This window comes from Hypomesus nipponensis, chromosome 19, assembly GCF_054491055.1.
Source record: "Hypomesus nipponensis isolate SF chromosome 19, ASM5449105v1, whole genome shotgun sequence".
NCBI classification, from domain to species: domain Eukaryota; kingdom Metazoa; phylum Chordata; class Actinopteri; order Osmeriformes; family Osmeridae; genus Hypomesus; species Hypomesus nipponensis.
The window spans coordinates 9808024-9828337 of NC_140379.1; the positions used below are offsets into that span (position 1 = coordinate 9808024).

General features: G+C 43.5%; 5 protein-coding genes across 7 annotated transcripts; 4 read left to right on the forward strand and 1 right to left on the reverse strand.

Annotated features, from left to right (window-relative positions):
• Window positions 1-574: 574 nt before the first annotated feature.
• On the forward strand, window positions 575-4372 carry pygo1 (pygopus family PHD finger 1). Its single transcript, XM_084682104.1, has 3 exons — window positions 575-978; window positions 1984-2063; window positions 2213-4372. Exons 1-3 carry the CDS (start codon window positions 930-932, stop codon window positions 3428-3430), a joined length of 1347 nt encoding a protein of 448 aa, XP_084538230.1. The 5' UTR covers window positions 575-929; the 3' UTR covers window positions 3431-4372.
• Window positions 4373-4599: 227 nt separating this feature from the next.
• On the forward strand, window positions 4600-6985 carry dnaaf4 (dynein axonemal assembly factor 4). Its single transcript, XM_084682105.1, has 9 exons — window positions 4600-4815; window positions 4900-5047; window positions 5172-5305; window positions 5402-5594; window positions 5684-5826; window positions 5941-6050; window positions 6138-6291; window positions 6462-6567; window positions 6796-6985. The coding sequence occupies exons 1-9, from the start codon at window positions 4693-4695 to the stop codon at window positions 6906-6908; spliced, it is 1224 nt and encodes a 407-aa protein (XP_084538231.1). The 5' UTR covers window positions 4600-4692; the 3' UTR covers window positions 6909-6985.
• A 1191-nt stretch (window positions 6986-8176) lies between these two features.
• ccpg1 (cell cycle progression 1) lies at window positions 8177-15438 on the forward strand. The gene is given in 11 exon segments (XM_084682103.1): window positions 8177-8297; window positions 8973-9036; window positions 9225-9327; window positions 9468-9553; window positions 9663-9876; window positions 10878-11183; window positions 11929-11976; window positions 11979-12043; window positions 12548-12667; window positions 12950-14319; window positions 14423-15438. Coding segments are annotated over 10 exon segments (2565 nt in total). The 5' UTR covers window positions 8177-8297; window positions 8973-8976; the 3' UTR covers window positions 14616-15438.
• A 184-nt stretch (window positions 15439-15622) lies between these two features.
• On the reverse strand, window positions 15623-18719 carry pigb (phosphatidylinositol glycan anchor biosynthesis, class B). Of its 2 annotated transcripts, none has more exons than XR_014732250.1 (12): window positions 18504-18719; window positions 18147-18276; window positions 17936-18053; window positions 17741-17845; window positions 17506-17636; window positions 17263-17403; window positions 17126-17177; window positions 16820-17031; window positions 16643-16707; window positions 16348-16577; window positions 16041-16221; window positions 15623-15869 (listed from the first exon to the last, which is right to left on the reverse strand). XR_014732250.1 is itself a non-coding variant. In XM_084682147.1 (12 exons), the coding sequence occupies exons 1-12, from the start codon at window positions 18628-18630 to the stop codon at window positions 15756-15758; spliced, it is 1596 nt and encodes a 531-aa protein (XP_084538273.1). In that variant the 5' UTR covers window positions 18631-18715; the 3' UTR covers window positions 15623-15755. The 2 variants fall into 2 exon arrangements, 1 of the variants encoding a protein (XP_084538273.1); XM_084682147.1 differs by having other exon boundaries at window positions 16348-16567; window positions 18504-18715.
• Window positions 18720-18865: 146 nt separating this feature from the next.
• pigbos1 (PIGB opposite strand 1) lies at window positions 18866-20112 on the forward strand. Of its 2 annotated transcripts, none has more exons than XM_084682151.1 (3): window positions 18866-19022; window positions 19472-19539; window positions 19694-20112. In XM_084682151.1, the coding sequence occupies exon 3, from the start codon at window positions 19740-19742 to the stop codon at window positions 20016-20018; it is 279 nt and encodes a 92-aa protein (XP_084538277.1). In that variant the 5' UTR covers window positions 18866-19022; window positions 19472-19539; window positions 19694-19739; the 3' UTR covers window positions 20019-20112. The 2 variants fall into 2 exon arrangements, with proteins under 2 accessions (XP_084538277.1, XP_084538279.1); XM_084682153.1 differs by having other exon boundaries at window positions 18872-19036.
• The last annotated feature ends 202 nt before the right edge of the window (window positions 20113-20314 follow it).

Sequence of the window (20314 nt, forward strand, 5' to 3'; positions counted from 1 at the left end):
ACATTGGTCCATAAATGTCTGCATGTTCATCAGGGTATGTTCAACAAGCAGGACATGTTCTTCACTAACAATGATTCCTTTGAGGCCTTATCCTATCCAACTCAGCCCAGCTGTATCGCCCATTATTACAGTTAATCCATCTGGCGATTCTGCACTAGCAGAGGTGAATACATGCTAATGAGTGGGAAAGGTCATTATATTGATTTCACACTTAAGATGATAAATCGTTACTAAATTAAGGATGGCTGTGTGGAAAAAATATTCCCATAAAGAACCAGTTATAGCCTACACACACATTAATTTTACGTGACACATGGAGACATAACCAACCTGTAGTTATTATAGCCTAATTGAAAGTAAATTAGTGCATATTAAAACACGGTAAATATGACGCCAGATGATCACCTCTGTGACCCTACAAGTGAACAATGAAAAAAGATTAGTTAAGGTTAAGTGTGACATCACACACTGACTTCCTCCTCAAGCTGGAGTTATTAGCTTCTGCCCCCTACAGTCGCTATGTTATATCAGCGTTTCATCATCACACCGTCTCCACGGCACATCTGACACCGCCGTGGCGCCGACACACTCACATGCCAACATGGAGGGGTATCTTTTCTGCCACATTAAGGTTACGTTTGGGGAAAAATAAGAACAACCATGTATACAGCTTCGGCACTCACAACTCGTGATCAAATGATTCGCATATACCCGCTGTTCTCACTATTCACCGCGTGACACACCGTATCTCAAAGTTGAATTTATCCGCTCCTCCCAAACTTTGCCAGCGATTGCAGCTTTCCTCGTCACACGGATAGCCGTGATTACTGTTGGGGGAAAGAGCGGTGGACTACTGTCACCTTTAGAGTATTAAAGCGACATCATATCTTGACATTTTTGCTCGTTTAAGTCATGTATGGATTTCGGTAATGTCAACAGAACAGGATAAAGATACATTCTCAATCAAAAGACACCGAGGTAACGTCCGATTTAAGCATTTTCACTGCCCGTGCGTGGTGTGTTGCAGCCTGTCTGTAGGGGCATGATACGCCACTCTTAAGTCTCGACCATAATTACGACTATGAAGGAGCAGGTCGGCCTCAAGGCCTTTGAAGTATTGAATGAAACAAACGGGTTGTCAATTTTAGCGTTCTAAACACGATCGACAGTGTTTTTTTGTTTTCCTAAGAGAAGTGTCTTTCGACAAACTTTCTGTCAGTATCTGTTTGCATTGGAACTGCCCCGAACTTTTACAGTCAGCTGACATTTTTATTGATCGATTGTTGTCAGCTAATATAAGTCAGTGATGCCAATGTGCTTGCAATCAAACAGGCTATGTTTTCCTCTTGTTACATGAACAACCCTTTATTAGACAAGACCTAGGCTACATATCTTGTATTGAAGAAGCACAATGTGATACCCAGCAGCAATATAATTATTGTGTGTAAGCCTGAACGCCACAAAAACGGTAGTTTTGTTCAACTGCCACCTTCATACTGATCGTCTTATTATATAGTAGGCTATACCACTGCCACTACTGAGCGTTGTAAAACACATTATAGGCTACTTTTGCACAGTTTATTCATTTAACTGACGCTTGTATCCAAATTATAAGGATTTGGAATATTTGGACAAATAGTGCGTATAGAAAGTAGCCTACAGCTGAAGAAGGATCAGAAGTGCGTAGGCTAGTTCTACACAATTTTGGTGGTCAGAGTCAGGATATGGTCAGTTTTTACTAGCCACTGTGCAAACTAACCATAGCTCAGCTGTCTGCCACCATAAAAAAAAAATATGAATAAGTCTCCAGTGCTCAATCTCAGTTGCTAAAATACAATACAACAATGACATCTTGATTACACCTAATTAATGTTGGTGAACAAAAAGGATTATATTACACATGATCTGCAATTATCATCATTGTAGTTTTACAATAAAAGTTGCATATTCTGAGGTTAAACTTGATTGCACATGTTGTTCCAGGTGGAGATGGTGGACTTGAAGGGTTAGGAGGGCCAAGTGTGCTGCTCGGCAGTCCCGACAAGAAAAAATGCAAGTCTCAGGTACAGTGAGAATACACACGCAGAACAACAAGCTGGGGTCTTGGCTAAGTGAAGAATGAACCACATCATACCAGAGGAAAAGTGTATTTATCTTTATTATCTGTATTGCATCAGTGCACCTAGCTAATACATGTTCTGTATATCAGCAGACTCCCTCCTTCTCCACTCTGACTGAGTATGCTCCGCCCCCAAACCCCAGCACAGACCACTTAGTGGCAGCCAATCCTTTTGATGACAGCTACTCTCCCTCCTTCAAGCCTCTGTCAGTGGGGAACCAATATTTCAGCCCCTCACAGTACCCTGGCCTGGGGAGCTATGGCCCCCCCAGGACAGCCCCTGTCATGTCTGGAAGGATGGTGTCTCATTACAACGGGCCGTATCCAGTGCGGAGCCAGCTGCACCCGTTCCTCCAGAACCAAGCAGGCTTCAATCGTCCTCCAGGATTCACCTATGGGCACCAGGAAAATCCTACTTTCAGAAACCAGTCTCTGTTCAGCATTAAGTACAACAACATGTCTCTTCCACCCAATCAGCTTGCGCGACCAGGCCTGGGAGACACCATAAACCAAGTGCCTCTGCATTATGTGGTCCACACTCCTCCTCCAGAACATACGGGTCCCAGTTTGGGCCCTGAGACCCATCCCAGTAGGAATCTTCCACCCAGAACAAATGCAGATTCCTGTCAGGGCCTCACACACCAGGAGAACAGCTTCTCTCTGTCCAACACCCCCACACCTAAATCAGAAATGGGGGATGCGTCCAGCAGAAAGACATCCCAGAACACATCTCCACGGAAACCCAGCCAAGTCTCAGAGGAGGTAAGTTGCAGGGACAGCGATCTCAGGTCCAGGAACAGAGGCTCTGCAGCCAGTCAGGAAGTCAAAGGTCAGAAGCTCAATGGCATCACCCAGGCAAGTAACCCCAGTGACCGTGGCAACGATGCCCCAAAGAAGTCTCCTCAGACAGGCCGGACCATGGAGCAAGCCCCTCCAGAGAAGAACATAGCTGGCTGTGGTGGTGGAAGAGGAATGAGAGGTGAGGGAGCAGGTAGTGGGAATGGAAGTGGAGGAAGAGCCAAACATAAGACTGGAATGCATCCCAACAGATCGAGCCTCTCATCGGCAGAACCTGTGTATCCGTGTGGAATCTGCTTGAATGAAGTAAACGATGACCAGGAAGCAATCATGTGTGAAGCCTTATGCCAGAAATGGTTCCACAGGGTTTGCACTGGGATGACTGAGACAGCCTACAACCTGCTGACAGCTGAAGCCTGGGCTGTGTGGGGCTGCGACTCCTGCATGAAGGACAAGGGCGCTCTGCTCCTCAGAACCAAGGAGCACACAGTGCCAGTCAGTACTGAGGGGTAGTGCTGCAGGTTTCTGACAGTACTGAGGGGTGAGGCTGTAGATGGACTAGGATTTGTACTCTTTGACTTGGCTTCTGTTATACATATGTTGTTGGAGATATTGAATATCTACTTTTTTTTTCTTTCAACATTTTATATTATTTGGGAAGATGTAGCAATATTGTCCCATGCTTTGGCAAATGCAAATGCTTGCTATTTTTCGCTACTGTAATCTTTATTCCTTTTAATTAAAAGGGTTTTTATGTCATGCTTCTATGTCATGTTTTACTCTACTTTTAAGTATTGCAAACTGAAGTATTACAAACTTATGATCCCTTACAATCTTTTAGTCTGCCCCAGTAAAATAAAGTCTGTCTGAATGTAAACTGTATAAAACCTGACATTGTCTTTAAAATGTATATCCGAGGTACTTTTATCCTTGCACCTGTAACTTTATTCGTTGACTAGAAATGTTGGATTACGGCATGACTGCTGTTATTGAATGTATTTGGGGCCTTGATGAAGTTCATCCAGATACAGTTTATTCAAATGAATATGCATAAAGAGAATATTTTTAACAAAGGTTTTTACATTATGTGCACTTTGCTTCATATTTCATTATTGTGTGAACAAGTTTATTTTTCAATTATTTCAGATTGTTAGACCTATATTCCCTTATTGGAAATCCATGATTGATGCTGAAATTACAAGTTATTTGTTTGCAAGTCAAATCATTTTGGAATTGTTTTAAAATCAAGTTTATTTTTTGTTAGGCCTACCTACTTTTTGAGGTCAATGGAAATATCGGTAGGCCTATTTGTCAAGTACAGCTCATGGTTATTTTTTTCCGTTTCTAACTGTTAGTATACCTAAAATTGTAATTTGGTGAATTGTTGATCAAATAAATGTTCCTAAATTGGAGTTGGGGTATTAAACATAAATTGCACAAATTGCATTAATGGGCTACATGTTTCAAATATTTGCAAAGTTATTTCAGATGGAGTCAGTTTGTATCGAGACAATCCAAGAATGTCCCATTGTGAACTTAACCTCTCAATACGTTTATATATATATATATAAAATAAACGATTTGTGCTCTAAGTAGAGCATATTCGATTTCATTACGTTAGTTATCCATAAACATAGTTAAGTCAACTTTAGCGCCAAAACTATCCCATAGCAACCGACTTTGTGTTGTAGTTACTAAACACACCGTTCTGTCTGTCTGCCAGTGGTCCTGTAATCAGAGCTACATTGCTAGCAAGCTAATGTTTACTTATTAAAATGCCTTTAGTCGTCAAAGACCACACATGGACACAGACAGAATCGATGGTTTACATAAATATACCACTAAAAGGAGTGAAGGTTGGGAAAGTAGACATATTTTCCACTGACGAATACCTAAAGGTAAGGTTGGTAAGCTATAGCCAGCTAGCTGTAGTGCTAGCTTCTGGAAGTAACTGCCTGAAAATGAATTACCTGTATTTGCAGGTGCATTTCCCCCCGTTTCTGTTCGAAGCCTTCCTCTGTGAGCCTATAAATGATGAGAAAAGCTCAGCAAAAATTGGAAATGGAGTTGCAGTTTTCACATTGCAGAAGAAAACTGAGAGATTGTGGGAGAACCTCACCATGGACAATAGTAAGCAATTCAACCAAATCCAGACATTTACTGACAATTATTATGATTATAGGCTACTATTTCTCCACATAGCGAACCTTGTATGAGCGTATATGTTTTTTCTGTGTGTGTGTCTTTGTGCAAGATGACAAACATAAATTGAGGGAGATCAGGGAAAGGGCACAGTTGAAAGTTCAAGAAAAACTGGCTTCTGATTCTAAAGCGAGGGCTATAAAAACACAAGAGGAAAGAAAGTATGCTTTGGAGACCATGATGAGGGTGAGTCATTTACATCACTTCTTCTATCACATAATCTGTTACAGAATTTAGTGACTTTATCCAGAAGAGCATGTTGTTTGATACTTCTTTATTCAGCTTGAGGAAGAGGAAAGGGCTGGGATCCAGAAGATGAAAGATGATGAATGTGAGAAGGCCACAGCAGAGCTAGAAGCATGGAAACAGAAACACAAGCAAAAAGCTCTGGAGGAAACCAGTTCAAAACTTTTAAGAGCAAACGAAACAAAAATTAACAGACAGACCACTGCAGGAAAGGACCTGGTCAAGAAAGGTAAATTAAACATTCCAAGGGTATCATCACATTTTACCATCAGCAGACAATGTTTCTGTGAGATCATGTTCACGTGTTCTCTCATATAGATCGGAAAGACACTTATCAAACAAACAAGAAATTTGAAATGGATCTACCTGCCCCAAGAACCAGAGGCAACATCAAAATCACCTTCACCCCTCGAGTATTCCCTACCGCTCTAAGGGAATCAAGAGTTCCAGAAGAGGAACAGGTACAATAGCTTTTACAATAGATTCTATTTTCAAATGTGTTTCATAGGAATTTGGCCAACAGGACAGTTTTTCCCATGTTATTGTATCTATTGAAATGTGTGTTTTGAGAGTAGTGGCTACAGAAGCAGGCTGAGGCCAGACGGGCGCTCAGTGCCGACCTGGCAGAGCTGAGGGATCTGACGGACGAGGAGAAGAACCCTGACTGGCTTAAGGAGAAAGGAGAGTAAGTAGTGTACTCTGCTAACAAAGCAAATCTTTAAATCTTCAACACCTTTTTCTTAACCGAGAAAATGCTCTTTGTTTTTTCTAGCAAATTATTTGCCACTGGAAACTACCAGGCTGCAGTCAATGCCTACAGCCTCGCCATCCAGCTAAACCCCCGGATCCCCGCCTTGTTCTCCAATCGTGCTGCTTGCCACCTGAAGCTAAGAAACCTGCACAAAGCAACTGAGGACTCATCTCGGGTCAATACTTATATATTGTACATCTTCCAAATTGAGTGGACTAAATATAATTTAAAAAACATTTTATACAGTAAATTATTATTTGTGTTATTTAGTACATATTCGGGTTATATTAAGGCACATTTGACTAGAAACGTTGTGTGATGGATCCCTCCACACTCACTCTGCAGGCTCTTGATCTGCTGACGCCCCCAGTGGAGGACAACGCAGCCGCCAGGCTGAAGGCCCACGTCAGACGGGGCACAGCCTTCTGTGAACTGCAGCTGTTTTCAGAAGGTCTGTGGCATCATATCCTGTCTCGTGAATACTGCATTCTCCTTCTAAACTCCTAGCATTGGCTTTAGACATAACTAAACACAAACACATGATGGTAAAACAGACTGAATTGACATCATAAACAGCTCAACCCTTTACTGACCTCTATTGGTGAAAGAAAATGTCAGAAAATGTAACAGCCCATTTGAACTGCTTCCCAGCTTATTTTCTCTTCAACTCCTCATGCAGGTCTTCTGGATTACCAGGCTGCATTGAAGATCCACCCTAATAATGAAGCTCTTTTAGCAGATACACATAAGATCAGACAGGTTATTCAAGGTACTGCCCTCTACACTGAGTAGAGAAACCCACACATCTGTATTTGTGTACAACCACAGACGTGTGTGTATTGTTGGAAATGTTCATTTTATTTTATATCTAGATACAAGTTGAAATATGTGTTGTGGTATAATAAACTTATGATACATAATAATTCAATTCTTATTTTCAGTTATATAGTATTAAGAGAAAATACAGCACAAATAAGATGGTCTGCTTTTACTTTTTAATACTATGCCACCAAGTATTATTCATGGTTGAAAAGTCACACGTCTTAAAAACATCACTACAACAGCAACATATCAGATAATGTGCTGCAAATCAAGGTAGTCACACTCGGCTTTTGTCCAAACTTGTATTGAAGGAGTTGTCCCGGTACGTGCCACATTTACCAAGTTCCCTTGAGAATCTCTGAGACATAGGATGGTAGGTGCAGGGTGATGTTTCAAACGTCGGAGGAATTACACCATAATCATTCGAAGTGGTCTTGTAAAGGGGGCTTTGAGGTTTTGCCCATGGCACACTAGGCGTTTCGGTTGTCCCTGGGGTCATCATACACGAGAAGACGGGGTTTCCTGGATTTGCAGGTGCCAGATTTCGTTGCTGCTGCTGTTGTCCATCGGAGGCTAACATCTCTCCGGCTGATCAGTTCCCCTGAAGTACAAAGTCGTCGTCAATACTTCATAATTAATATGAAAGTGAATTAATTCCGCACACATTATTTGTAATATGGCTGACAGACAATGTTAAATATCGAGCTACCTTGCAAGATGTTACACTGGGATATGAGAACCTAGGAAAGAAGTTAGCTAGCTACACACTAGACAGACTTGATCTTTGTTTTGGTAACCTTAGCGACCGTCATAGCAACGAGTTTGGTGCCCTAGTAAAAGCCGGTTGTCAACATTTGACACGTCTGATCAAAGTGGTGTTCAGAGCCATTGAAAAAACGCTTTCATTGCTCTGGTGTTGTTGTGTTATGTTGTGTTTTACATGTATTGCAATACCTAGAAATACATGCTCTACTTTTCTAGAAGTGACGTTCCTTGCTAGTCTACTTGCCCTTTTAGTTTTCCATTAGGCACCCCTGGTACCTTGTACCAGACTTTTCTTTTGGTATGACCTCCGTCGATGGTCCAAGCCACAGCCAGAGAGAAAATAACATTTCTCTTTATTTCAGTGTAACGTCATGATTTCGCGCACGCGTAAGGAAGGGGGAACAGGGCAGGGAAACTGAATTATTCGGAACACCGGAAGTCAAAACTCGCGCCTCCCGTTGGTGGTGTTTTGTTGTTGTTGTTACTAGCTAGTTACAAGCCACGGAAGGAGGGCGGTTCTTTAACTGCAGTATCAAACAGTAGCTTACTTTAGTGATTCATAATTTCTGACTTGGAAATCGAAGAGCATATCTGGTAATTATATTAACGAAAAGAAGATGCTGTTAGTTTCGAAGTAAATAATTATTTAGACTTGCCAGGCAGGAGTCTATCTAATAATCGTGTGGAGCCATCTTTTGCTAAATATTAGCATGTCCTTTTTTGATCGAGTGTTGAGTATTTTATCTTAGGTAACTGGCTGGCTGACATCATGTCACAATCGTTTTTCTATCACAGTAGGGTAGATGCATGACAACAGCCGGGCAAAGACGGTCTGTCTCGTAACGCTATGATCGAGAACATCATCGTTCTCTGCAGCCAGGGAGAGACTATTGAGCGTAGTGTGTATGTCGGTTGTTACAGTACACAGTCTGCAAGACTTTAAGCGAGCGTGTAGGCCTGTTTTTGCGATATTGCAAACTGTCAAGTGGAATTTTTAGAGATTTTCTCCATTTTAGAACATATGTTGGTCTCATTTTTAACTAGAATAAGACAGTACCGTCGGTCCATGTAAATTGATGGGTCAACATTACATTTCCAAGTGAACACTTGAGATAGGTCTACTGAAAACTAATGTTGACTGTGTTATCTCAGATATATTCTAAAACATTAACAGATCCATTTGGTAATGATAAATTATTAATTCAAATGTTAGTGTCATGCTCATTGGTAAACTGTTTCAGAACAAGCCCCTTTGCACCCTGCTGGCAGGAGGATGTCGGAGAGCTCCAGTGATACTGAGTCCTCCTGTGGTTGGACTATCATTAGTAATGAGGTGAGACGTTGTTTGCTACATACCTGTCTTTTATTGAGTCTCCATCACCCTGTGTGGCTCTATTAGGATCCTATACCCAGACCTATGAATGTTCAAAATGTACTCACAGACATAAGAAACAATACAGACATCTAAAGTAGTTAGAAACTGTCCCGATACAGAGTTAAAGACTGTGTTGTGTTTACAAGGGTTCAGATATAGAGACCCTGGGAACAGAGAATGGGCTGGAATGCGTGGCGGATCTCCCAGAATGCATTGCAGTGCAACAGGACCAGCATGCTTCTTTCTCTGGTAGGAGGAAGTACCACAAGCCCCAGTATAGCTGTAGGGTGCTGTCCACAGATTAAGTTATATATATGTTGAAATAATAACATATTTAAATGTCAAATCTTTCAGAATTGCAATGTTAAAAAGTTGTCCATGTTTTTCAGCCGAAGGATCTGATAATAGACCTGAGTCATCACATGATGCCACCCTGAAGGAAGAAATCTTAGATGAGACTCTGAGTGCCTCTGAGGTTAGAGGAGAAAACAACAAACACATTCAGCTGTTGCTTGTGTCTGAATCCCCATGCTGCCATTTTACCACTGTCCCCATGCCAACCATCTGGACCATATCTCCGGCAGGTTGCAGGTGAGGTGGCGGGGGATGAGCATGTGACCCTGTGCTCCTCCAGCGACCACTCAGACATCGTGACTCTTGGGGACATGAAGGAGGCAGAACTGGGCCCCTGGGAGGAGCAGGCTGAGTTGGAGGAGGAACAGGAGGCCACTGGCGGGGAGGACTCTTACCTTGGGACCTCCTCCAGCAGCCAGTACACCTTCAGCACAGCAGAGACTGGTAAGGCAGCCCTACACAGCCCAGCACGGACACCACGTCAGCACAAAGAATAAAACAAACATCAACCACTTCCTCCTTCCCCTCCCTGCTCCTAAAGCAGGCCTAGTGTTCAGCTCCTGGAAGCTTCCACAGACTCTCTGGGACTTTGGCTGCCATCTGAAAGGCCAGCTGTCTGGCAGCAGCTCCCTCTCAGGTTGTCTCATCCAGAGTGATAGTGTGAATATGATAGCGTGCTTGCCTTGCTGCTCAATACAGCGCTGGCCAAGCCCAGATAAGCTGCTCTCAGTTGAGGATGTAAACAAGTTTGGCCTCTTTTGCAAGCGCCTGTTAATATGTATAACAAAATTCTTGTGTGGTATTTCAGCTTGCTGCGTGTGGTGTGTGTTTGTCTTTAACAGCTTGTAATCCTCTAGAAGCGAGTCTCTGGTTTGCCCTGCTAGTGGAGGAACAACCAGAGGACATACCTCCTTACTGTAGATGACAGAGGCAGCCAGTTTAGAGATCCCTTTCTCCTGGATATACCATGTTTATTAGCTTTGTTTGGGTGTCTGTTGGGCTGTGGTGGTTGTGGACCCAGCCCTGGGGTCTCCGTGTGTCCCTGTAGCCCAAACTAAACCTGATACTCAGGACTTGTTTACTTATCTCCATTTGTTGCTGCTATTACAAAACAGATTTCTTAATCAGATTTTTCAATCAGTCTCATTTGATTGAAGATAATGAGCAGATTGAAAAAGATTTCGAAACTGACCGTCTCAAGGGAGCTCGGAAATCCCTATGTTGTGTGTAAGCACCATTAAAACTGTTAGCATCACTGAACATGATAAACCTTTTAACAACAGATATTTAATCTGAAGGGTTTTGGTTTGCAAACCAGGAAAACATGTTTAACCTGCTTTGCCAATGTTTTTTGCACTTAGACTGATGGCTTAAAACTGCCCCCACAGTTTTACTACTGAATAGTATTATTACTAATAAATATGGGTATGTGTGTGTGTGTGCAGTGTTTCCAGTAGAGCACCCTACAGCAGGAGACTCCAGCAGCAGTGAGGACGAGGCTGTGGATCAGGTGACCCCCCTGGTGAGGAGGCGCAGGGTGAGGAGGAGCACCACCAGCTCCACAGCTGAGCCAGAGGAGGAGCAGGAGTCTGGCCACAGTGAGAGAGAGGACGTTCCTGAGGTGCACCAAGAGGAGCTGCAGGAGCCACTGGTTACTCCTCCTGCTCCAGGTCATGTCAGCGGCACCCTCAACAAGTGCATCCTGTTGGCCCTTGTCATCGCCATCAGTATGGGCTTCGGACACTTCTATGGTAAGGTGCTGGTGGGGGAAATAAAATGGCGATCAGGATATTTTATTATTGTTTTGACCTCTTTCTGTTGATCTAATCTGCTGATTGTGTTCCTCAGGCCAGTTTGAAGGTACTGTATGCACTGACAGACGGTATTTGTCAACCTGTTTGGCCAGTTTACTTTTGTGTTTTGAATGGCATGACCTGTGTGGTGATGCAAATTTGGGCATGTGCTACTGCTGCCATGGTGTTGAATGTGTAGTACATACTCTAGGTATAGTGGGATGAAAAAAATGTGAATTGACCCCACCCCTATTCGAGTGTATATGAGTGGACAAACATCATACTGTGTCCAGACTGTGGTTTTCGTATTTGAGGTAGTTGCCTCTTTGTGGTTTGTGTTTGTGTGTCACTACTTTCACACCGCAATCTCGGGAGTTCCAAACATGTATCCCTAAAATTCGGGAAACTTTTCCCGGGAATTCTGGAATCAGAGTGGCCTTTCCCCAATCTCCCAAATTATGCTCAGTTATACCATGTTGGTGAGTCATACAAGGTTGATGAGTCATACCAGGTTGTGTTGAAATGTGTGATGTGAAGGTGAAGCTAATTGGGTCTGCATGGGCAGTCATATGGGAACCCACACGACAAACATACTCATCTCACTACTGCACATGTGTCCTGTACTGTATATGTGCAATAATGATGGACACCATGGCAAGATCTTAGATTCATCCTAACTGAAAGATTTGAATGTCCCAACCAGGCACGGTGCAGACTCAGGAGAGGCAGAAGATAGTGGAGAAGATCAGGGGGGGGGTCTTGGCGATCCCAGAGATCTGCCTCCACAGTGTTCCAGAGGACAGCCAACTGTCATCAAGGTCTGTGAGGAGCTCTTTCATGACTCAACAACACTAACTAACACTCTCTACTCTCTAGGGATATAACTTCTATTATTTATCTTGCCTATTTAATCTATTTTCCTTTCTTGGTTTTGGTGAACTTTGTTCCAGCTGTAGCATGGTCCTCCTGTTTTGACTGAAATGTTATAAATGATGGAGCCTTTGCTTGATCTTTGTCTGTATATCAAACATGCGGCAAAGATCAAAAACAAATTTCAATCTTCCTTTTCTCCATAAAAATGGAATCATTATTTGATCAAGAATATGCTCGTGCAGGTAATGAAGTGCACTGTTGTTCAACCTAGGAGTCAGCTTGAAACTAAGCCACAACCAACGGGTCAGGTTTACTTTAATGACAACCAGGAAATGGTGAGGTGTTTTGTGGCCGCGTGTCAGCTGACCTCAGCAGGCCTGGCAGGTCAAAGCTTCATGCTAAGGTGTCAGGGGGTTGTCTCACGTTGGTGCTGCTGTTTCCACGCTTAGGAAGTGGTTGAGAATCTGAGAGGACACCTACAGAAGGACACGGTGCAGAGCCTCACACACATTATGGATGAAATGACTAAAGAGAACCAGGAGCTAAGATTGAAACAGGCCCAGCTACAGGTAACATGCACACCCGTCCCTGCCGCTCTCCTTCAGATGATCAGATGAGGCTCGACTATACATTTAACTAGTCAGACGCTGCAACAAAATTCACCATCAGATTATTTGTGTTTGTTTTTATTTATTTAATAGATGTTGTGTTTCATCTAAGGTCTTAACCGATGTTTTGTGGCATCTCACCTTATCTCAAGGTGCGTCAGCCACACGAGGAATCTGTTAAAAGCCACCCAGTTGATAATGCTTGTCCCGACCATCTCTTTCCCCCCCCTCCACCCCTTCTAGGCCCAGAAAGATGAGCTGGCATTGCAGCTGAAGCAGACTGCAATGGAGAGGACTAAGACTGAGTCCCAGCAGAAGCACCTGGCGATGGAGAACCAGCTGCTGAAAAGCTCTCTGGAGCGAGAAGAGGAGTCCCTGTCCGCTCTGCAGGAGGAGCTGAGGAGCCTGCGCTCACAGATCCGGGGCCTGGAGGAGCGGGGTGCTGGGGCCGACTCCATCCTGTCCGAGAACCACCGCCTGAGGGAGCACCTGGAGGAAGAGAAGCAGCGTGTGCTTAGCGTGCTGGGCCAGAGGGAGACCCTGATGGCCGAAGCCCACACCCTGAGGAAAGAGCTAGACAAAGAGCGGCGTGTGACGGAGCAGCTGAGGACGGAGCTGGACCTGCTGAGCAGTGCTGCGGCAGGGGTGGGGGGGGACCCGGAAACCGAGGAGCTGCAGGCCCGTCTGGCAGAACTGGAGAAGAAGCTGAGCTTTGAGCAGCAGCGCTCAGACCTGTGGGAGAGGCTGTATGTAGAGACCAAAGAGGACAAGGCCACGGGCGACAAGCCGGCCAAGGTGAAGAAGCCCAAAGAAGGTGTGATTGGGAAGGTGAAGGAGACGTTTGATGCGGTGAAGAACTCCACCAAGGAGTTTGTGCACCATCACAAAGAGCAGATAAAGAAAGCCAAAGAGGCCGTGAAGGAGAACCTGAGGAAGTTTTCTGATTCTGTCAAATCGACCTTCCGCCACTTCAAGGACTCGGCCACACGCATCATGGACAAAACCCAGCGGCCTCATGACAGGAGGTTTCACGAGAGGAAGGATGCGAGAACAGAGAAGCAGCAGCAGGATCAGCAGCAGCAGGAAGAGGAGCACAAGCGCTCGGAGGGAGATTCCTGGCAGCACCGGGCCCACAAGCCCCCGCATAGACACCCTCGTAAATCTACAGATGACTCCTTCCAGGCCAACCGTAACACCCGCAAGTTTGGGGGCAAGGTCCAGGAGGAGCCTGACCAGGACAGCCAGAGAAGTGGGCCCAAAGGCTGTTCTGGAGTTTTTGACTGTGCCTACCAGGAGTCCATGAGCCTCTTCAACAAAGCCATGGACCCCATCAGAGCAGACGAGTTCAACCAGCTCCTCCACAGCTACCTCCAGCAGGAGGTTGACCACTTCCACCACTGGACGGAGCTGGAGAGCTTCATCAATAAGTACTTCCACAACGGTGTGTTCATCCACGACCAGATGTTGTTCACTGACTTTGTGAGTGGTGTGGAGGACTACCTGGAAGACATGCAGGAGTACCACGGCCACGACGATGACACCTTCGAAGATCTGGATGAGTACATCTACAAGCACTTCTTTGGAGATACCTACTCACAGCGCTATGGGCCCAGGTGAGCTGCTGTTCTGACCCCAGGTCAAGTGTGTTATATGTGCTGTGTTTGAACAAAGCTGAAGGACTGTAGTGAGGTGAATAAAGTTTCTGTTTCTGAGCAGCAGGCCCTTTGAGGGGCCGGACCCACCCAGGAAGGAGCAGCACAGGTCCAACCAGCAGCAGCGTAAGCAGCAGAGATCTCGCCCCCGGCCACAGAGAGACAGGAAGTGGAGCAGAAGTGGACAGAACACAGACAGACACATGACTGATGTCAAAATTGAGCTGGGTCCCATGCCTTTTGATCCAAAATATTGAGAATAACCTTAATTAGTTATTGATTAGTTTTTAAAATAATGGCTAAACCTGATACTGTTGTTGCAAATTCTACTCTGGATGCATTTGATGAAAAGCCTTTTTATTTTATTGTGATTTTGCACACTGTTCCTGCAGCTGGCTGTCCCTAGCTTCCTGTGCTGTGTAAAGCTATACTTACTAAGCTAGAGGCAGTAGTGATGTATCTAAACGCACAAAGAAAATAATTGCTGCATTGATTCGTAATTAAATTATTGTCTAAATATTTATAAGCAATTACATGGGAATACAGACAAGTCTGTAGAGGGGGGAAAAAACAAAAAACCTACTGTTTAGAATCTTCTTGAGAGATCTCTTTTTACAGTGAATAGCCTCTAAAAATGTGTTTAATGGTTTCCCTAACATTTTCATTGTCTAAATGATCTGCTGGAACAACAAACAACATTGATTTAAAGCCTTTAAAAAATTACTCGCATTGCTGACAAATCTTATGTCCTGATAATAGTAATGATATTTGAAGCAGTAAAGCTTGTAAGGCAGTGAATCTACTGAGAGTTCTGCTTTGTTCATGGTATTTTGAATGATGCAACATTCTAGTCCCCCATAGCTAATGTTTGTCATGTTACCCTTGGTTATCTGCCTCTGACTTGTGGTGAGATAAAGTGCAGGTGTGTTATCGTTGGCTTTCCACGTAAAACGTTTGGTGGTTGAATTGTTCTGTAACATTCCAACTGTGTTTGAATGCAATGTATTACCTTTCATTTATAGATGTGCTGTTGAAAAAATTGCAGCTCCCAAATAAAATAAAAAATAAGAAGTTGACAAAGTTGACTTGTAATTTTTAGGGTCATGGAAAAATGGAGGTTGGATCAGGACGAGTCTGAACTGACTTATTCTAGGGTAGCCAGAGCATCAGTACCTAACAGTGTATTTTCTCATAATGCTAGAGTTAGCATTAGCATGGTAACATGTTACGCCTGTAGACCAATGACAAATGCGCCATTCATTCATTATCATTTAAAAAAATAATTTATTAACGATTTAGTAGTGTTCACTACAATGTTAGATGGAGAGAAGGCAACATTAAAGCCTTTTATGAGTCATTATTTCAGCACATTTACCACCATCATGTGACTTTACATGTCAGTGCCTCTCATAGACGAGGATGCCTCCTCCAACACGACCCTCAGGCATGTGAGTGTGGAAGATCTCAGTGCTTCTGATGTATTTATTTCCTTTGAGGAATACAGAAATCTCCTGAAACACAAGCGGGAGAGAGTGAATAGAAGAATATCTCTGTCAAAATACAAGACAGTAATGAGAGTTAGAGTTGGATTGGGTTTGATGACTCATTTGGCATGCAAGTTAAGCAAATGTAAGGGACTTCTTGTGGCTTGGAATTGTGTCCACAAATAAGTCTTATCTAACCTTTTCCAAAACATCAAAGAGCACCAGGTGGGTAGGCAGCGAGGACTTGTATGGAAAAGAATCCCTCAGCCAAAGGAGAGGGTCGTCAAAGAAGTGCTCTGCCTCATCTACATAGCTGCTATTTCCATGCAGGTCTGGAGGACACTCCAGAAAACGCATCCTCATTGGACAGTGAACATGACTACAAACAGAGAGCATGTTCATCAGTGCAGGTTCTTATTAGTAGAGTCTGGATGTCACTCATGTTGTGGCCAACTGGAAAGGGCCAATAGTACTGACAGAAACGTAAGCTGTATATGGTAGCTACCTGTAGAAAGGAGTTGAGTGGCAGGGCATGAGGAAGTAGATATCCGGTTGAATGGAGCCTGCAGACTGGCTGGTGTGACACAGGGTCTGAAGATGGCCCATTACATCCAGGGTTCCTCTCTGGTGAACCAGACCAGTGTACAGAGCAGGAACCAGGTTGGACACCAGTAGGATACAAGCTACCTTTTTCCTCCAAGCTTTCAGACTGGCCAATGAAATACCTGCAACAGACTATAACACTTTAAATTTCTGGATCTGAGTGTGAAAATGACTGAATCTCTGACTGACGCACTCACCACAGAACACCATGCACAGTGGTACAACAGGATAGATGAATCTGAATTCCTTGTGAGCGAGCAAACTGGAAAGTAAGACAAATATATTATATATCACACATTACATATTGGTTTGTATAGAAAATCTTTATTATATTAATATAATCATCACCATCACTGCAGAAAAAAAACACCAACCTGTAAACCGCTACTGTCCAGATCACAGTTACCAACAGTATCCTGTACTTCTTTGGGGTCAGCATACATCCATGGAGGAAGAGAGGCAGATGGGGTCCGATGACAGCCACAAAGCCCTGGCTGAGGTACCAGTGCCAGGGGTGGGAGCCATAGAACTCTGCCACATTGTGCAAGATGTTAAACTTCAGGAAGTTGTACTGCACCAGGGTAGTCTGTGGGAAGAAGGTGTTGAAGGCAGCAGTAAGGAATGAAATGCATTGTGGAAGGAGTGAATAACACCGAACAGGATATTACACAGATCCATACCTTTCCATAGAATATACAGTCAATCAAGGTTGATACGCCAAGAGTCAAAGCCCTGTAAACAAAGAAGAGAATCCTTCATTAACTGAGACATGACAACAATGCAGCTGACGGCACAGAGAGAGAGCAAGAGCACTGACCCTATGGGCAGGCAGTGGTGAGTGACAAGTCTTAGCTTGTTGTTCTCTCTCCAGAAGTGCTGCAGGAGAAGAGGAAGCCACACAATCAAGGCTGTCGGACGAACAATGACTGCCATGGCAACCAGAGTCAAATATTTGGGGCTGAAAAAACAAAAACACCATAAGCAGAAATACAGAGCACGTCGTCTTTCAGTCACCCAGGTCTATGTGAGATATGTGTATAGGTTCTGTAGTATGTGGTACCTGCTGTGTGTTTGAGTGCCAGGCAGAGGGTAGTAGCACAGTGCCAGAGCAGTGAGAGTGGTCTCCATGGTGTTGGTCAAGGTCCTGGTGCAGCAATACCACGTGAACCAGGATGACAGTTGGCAGAACAGCTGTGGAGTGTGGACAGAGCAAGAGACACAAACACCATCTGTAGTTTGAGTTTTTAGAATGAGATTACAGAAAAAAACATACACACTAAGAGGTTCTTCTTTACCGTCCATCTAGCAGTGTCCGAAGGCTCAAGTGTTCGAATGAGAGAGTAGAGCTTGATGTCACCCAGGGCAGCCAGGAGGGCTTGGAGAACACGTGGTGCCCATACCTACACAGTCCATAACACACATTTTAGTGCATTCCAACACATTTTGTCTCACCTGTAGATTCTGAGGTATTTCCATGAACCATGACTAACCAAGAGTTGAACTGAGTCACAGTTTGTGAAGTGCAGGATCTTGTAAATTACTGCAAAAACCAGAGGGTAAGAGAATCCTCTTAATCCTTCTTTCCATTCCCAGGTTAAGTAACCATAGGTGAGTCTATTAAGGACAGTTCATCATGTACTAGAGCGGTTTGGAAAAGATTCATGTTTAAGATACACATTGTGTTCTATGATGAAAGGATATTTGTAAACCATGCGATGGGAGACTTCAAGGGACTGCCAGTATTCGTCAGGTACGAAGCTGGTCTGGACCAGGAAGCAGTTGATCAGACGGAAAGTCACAGAGAACACAGAGACACTGACCCCAAACACACCTGTAGAGTTCAAAAACTGGTTTATAGCAGAGGAGATTCTATTAGATCACGACCTTAGTAATACATTTGTGATGCTATATTGACCCTTGTTTCTAATTGCTTATCTCTTACTACTGAAACATAACGACGATAATGCATATAGTATGCTACCTTGCTAGCTTAGCTACCCAGTAATAAAAGGCTCGACCGTCCATGCTGGCATGCACAACTTAGCCTAGCTACTCTACCTTTGTCAAAATGACATGTATCTTCTTTACTGTAAAGCTGAGATTTTCTTTTCCGTAGTTTAATGGGCTCAGAAAATGTCTTGTTCCCTGTGTTCAAGCGCGCACGAATCCTGTCCATTACTCCCATGCACCTTATCGAAAGTAACGTTGTAATGGCATGATATTACAATGTAATCTGAGGAACAGGCTGGGAACAGCACCACTGAACACGAGTTCCGTGTTTACGTCTGTGGGTGACGTAGATTGTGCGTGGTCAAATAAATTCAGACATTTAGGAAAAAACGATTACAACTTTATAATTTGTATAAGTCTATTGTCTGTCATAAAAATCCGAGTGGTATATATGGATTTTAGAATTATTATTTTTGGCTCAATAGTAAATATGGGCACCTAATTTTATGTTAGAGGTTTCATAAGGAAACTTCGTTTGTCCCTTAACGCTTGTTGTAGTTGGCCCATCTTTGCCCTTTAAGCTAGCTACTAGCAGTCAGTTGTTGCTGTCAAAGAAATGAGATTCAGGTGAGTTTACTAAGGTAGGTCATGTAGTAATGCTTACTAACATGCAAAAAGTATTAACGTAGACGTGTGTAGATGTCACTATTAAATGCAAGATCCTCGCGATACTGTACATCTTGGTTAATCTTTCTTCAAGAAATACTGCAGGGGAAGTAGTCTTCAACCCCTGGTCGTCAGGGCCCACTGTCCGGATGTTTTCCTGCGCCAACCCACTTGATTGAAATGAATGGGTTGTTTAGTTGGAGCAGTGAAACTTCTAAAACATATTAGGACAGCGGGACCATGAGGATCATGGGTTGAAGACCACTGACCTAGATTGCTAGTATGCCTACTTTCCTGTGGTAATTTGTGGTGACATAAAAGTGTAGCTGTTTGGGTATTTACTCTCTTTTTTATATGATATTGTGTGTGAATTGAAATATTGTGTGTTTCTATTGCTTTTGCTGTTGTAGGCCTACAACCAGTTGGCACTTTGGGGACAAATAGAGATCTACACCTTCAACTTTAGTTGCATTCGCTGGTAGGTTAGGAAAATAAAATATGTTTAACATTGTAATGAAAGTCCTATGTTGACACCTCTCACCCTCCAGATTGAGCATCCATGTACCTAGGGTTGGACCTGATGTGGACTCAACATTCATAATTCCTGTTTTTTATTTATTTATCCTCTACAGGGTCAACAAAGCAATACTAGGTGCTGTGTCTTGCTTCAGAGAAGCCATGATAGGGCACAGGGTACCCTTCACATCAATTGCCTTCGCTACAGTGCTTGGAGTTGGTGGTGGAGTCTACATATACAAGCCATTTTTTGAGTCGCAGATGAAGAACCAGGGACCTGGAAAACACAAGCAGGAGGTACCAAATACTCTGAATCAACCAGAGGCCAGTACGAGTATCCCAGAGAATCACTCCCCTGACAAAGTGCCTGAGAGTCCCAGCTCGGCAATTACCACAGGAACTGTGTCTGAGAGCCTGGCACAACCTGTTTCAAAAGAATAAAATGTGTTGATTAATTGTTTTGTCATTTGTAACATGATTGTGTCGTCATATATAAAGGTTAAATAAAATGCCTTATTTCATTTTATGCTCAATACCAATGTCTGGGTCTGATGGTTGAAGGTCTGTCTTTGTTAAGTATCCAAAGTTAGCGTTTAGGGTAAAATAATGAGTTTTATGGGACTGTCAGTAGATATCCTTCTAAATATAATACTATGAGTCGATAGGGGACGCTGTTACTCCCTTGGCATGATTCTTTATGGAGGATTTGTGAGTAAGATTCGGCAGGTGCCCCGCAC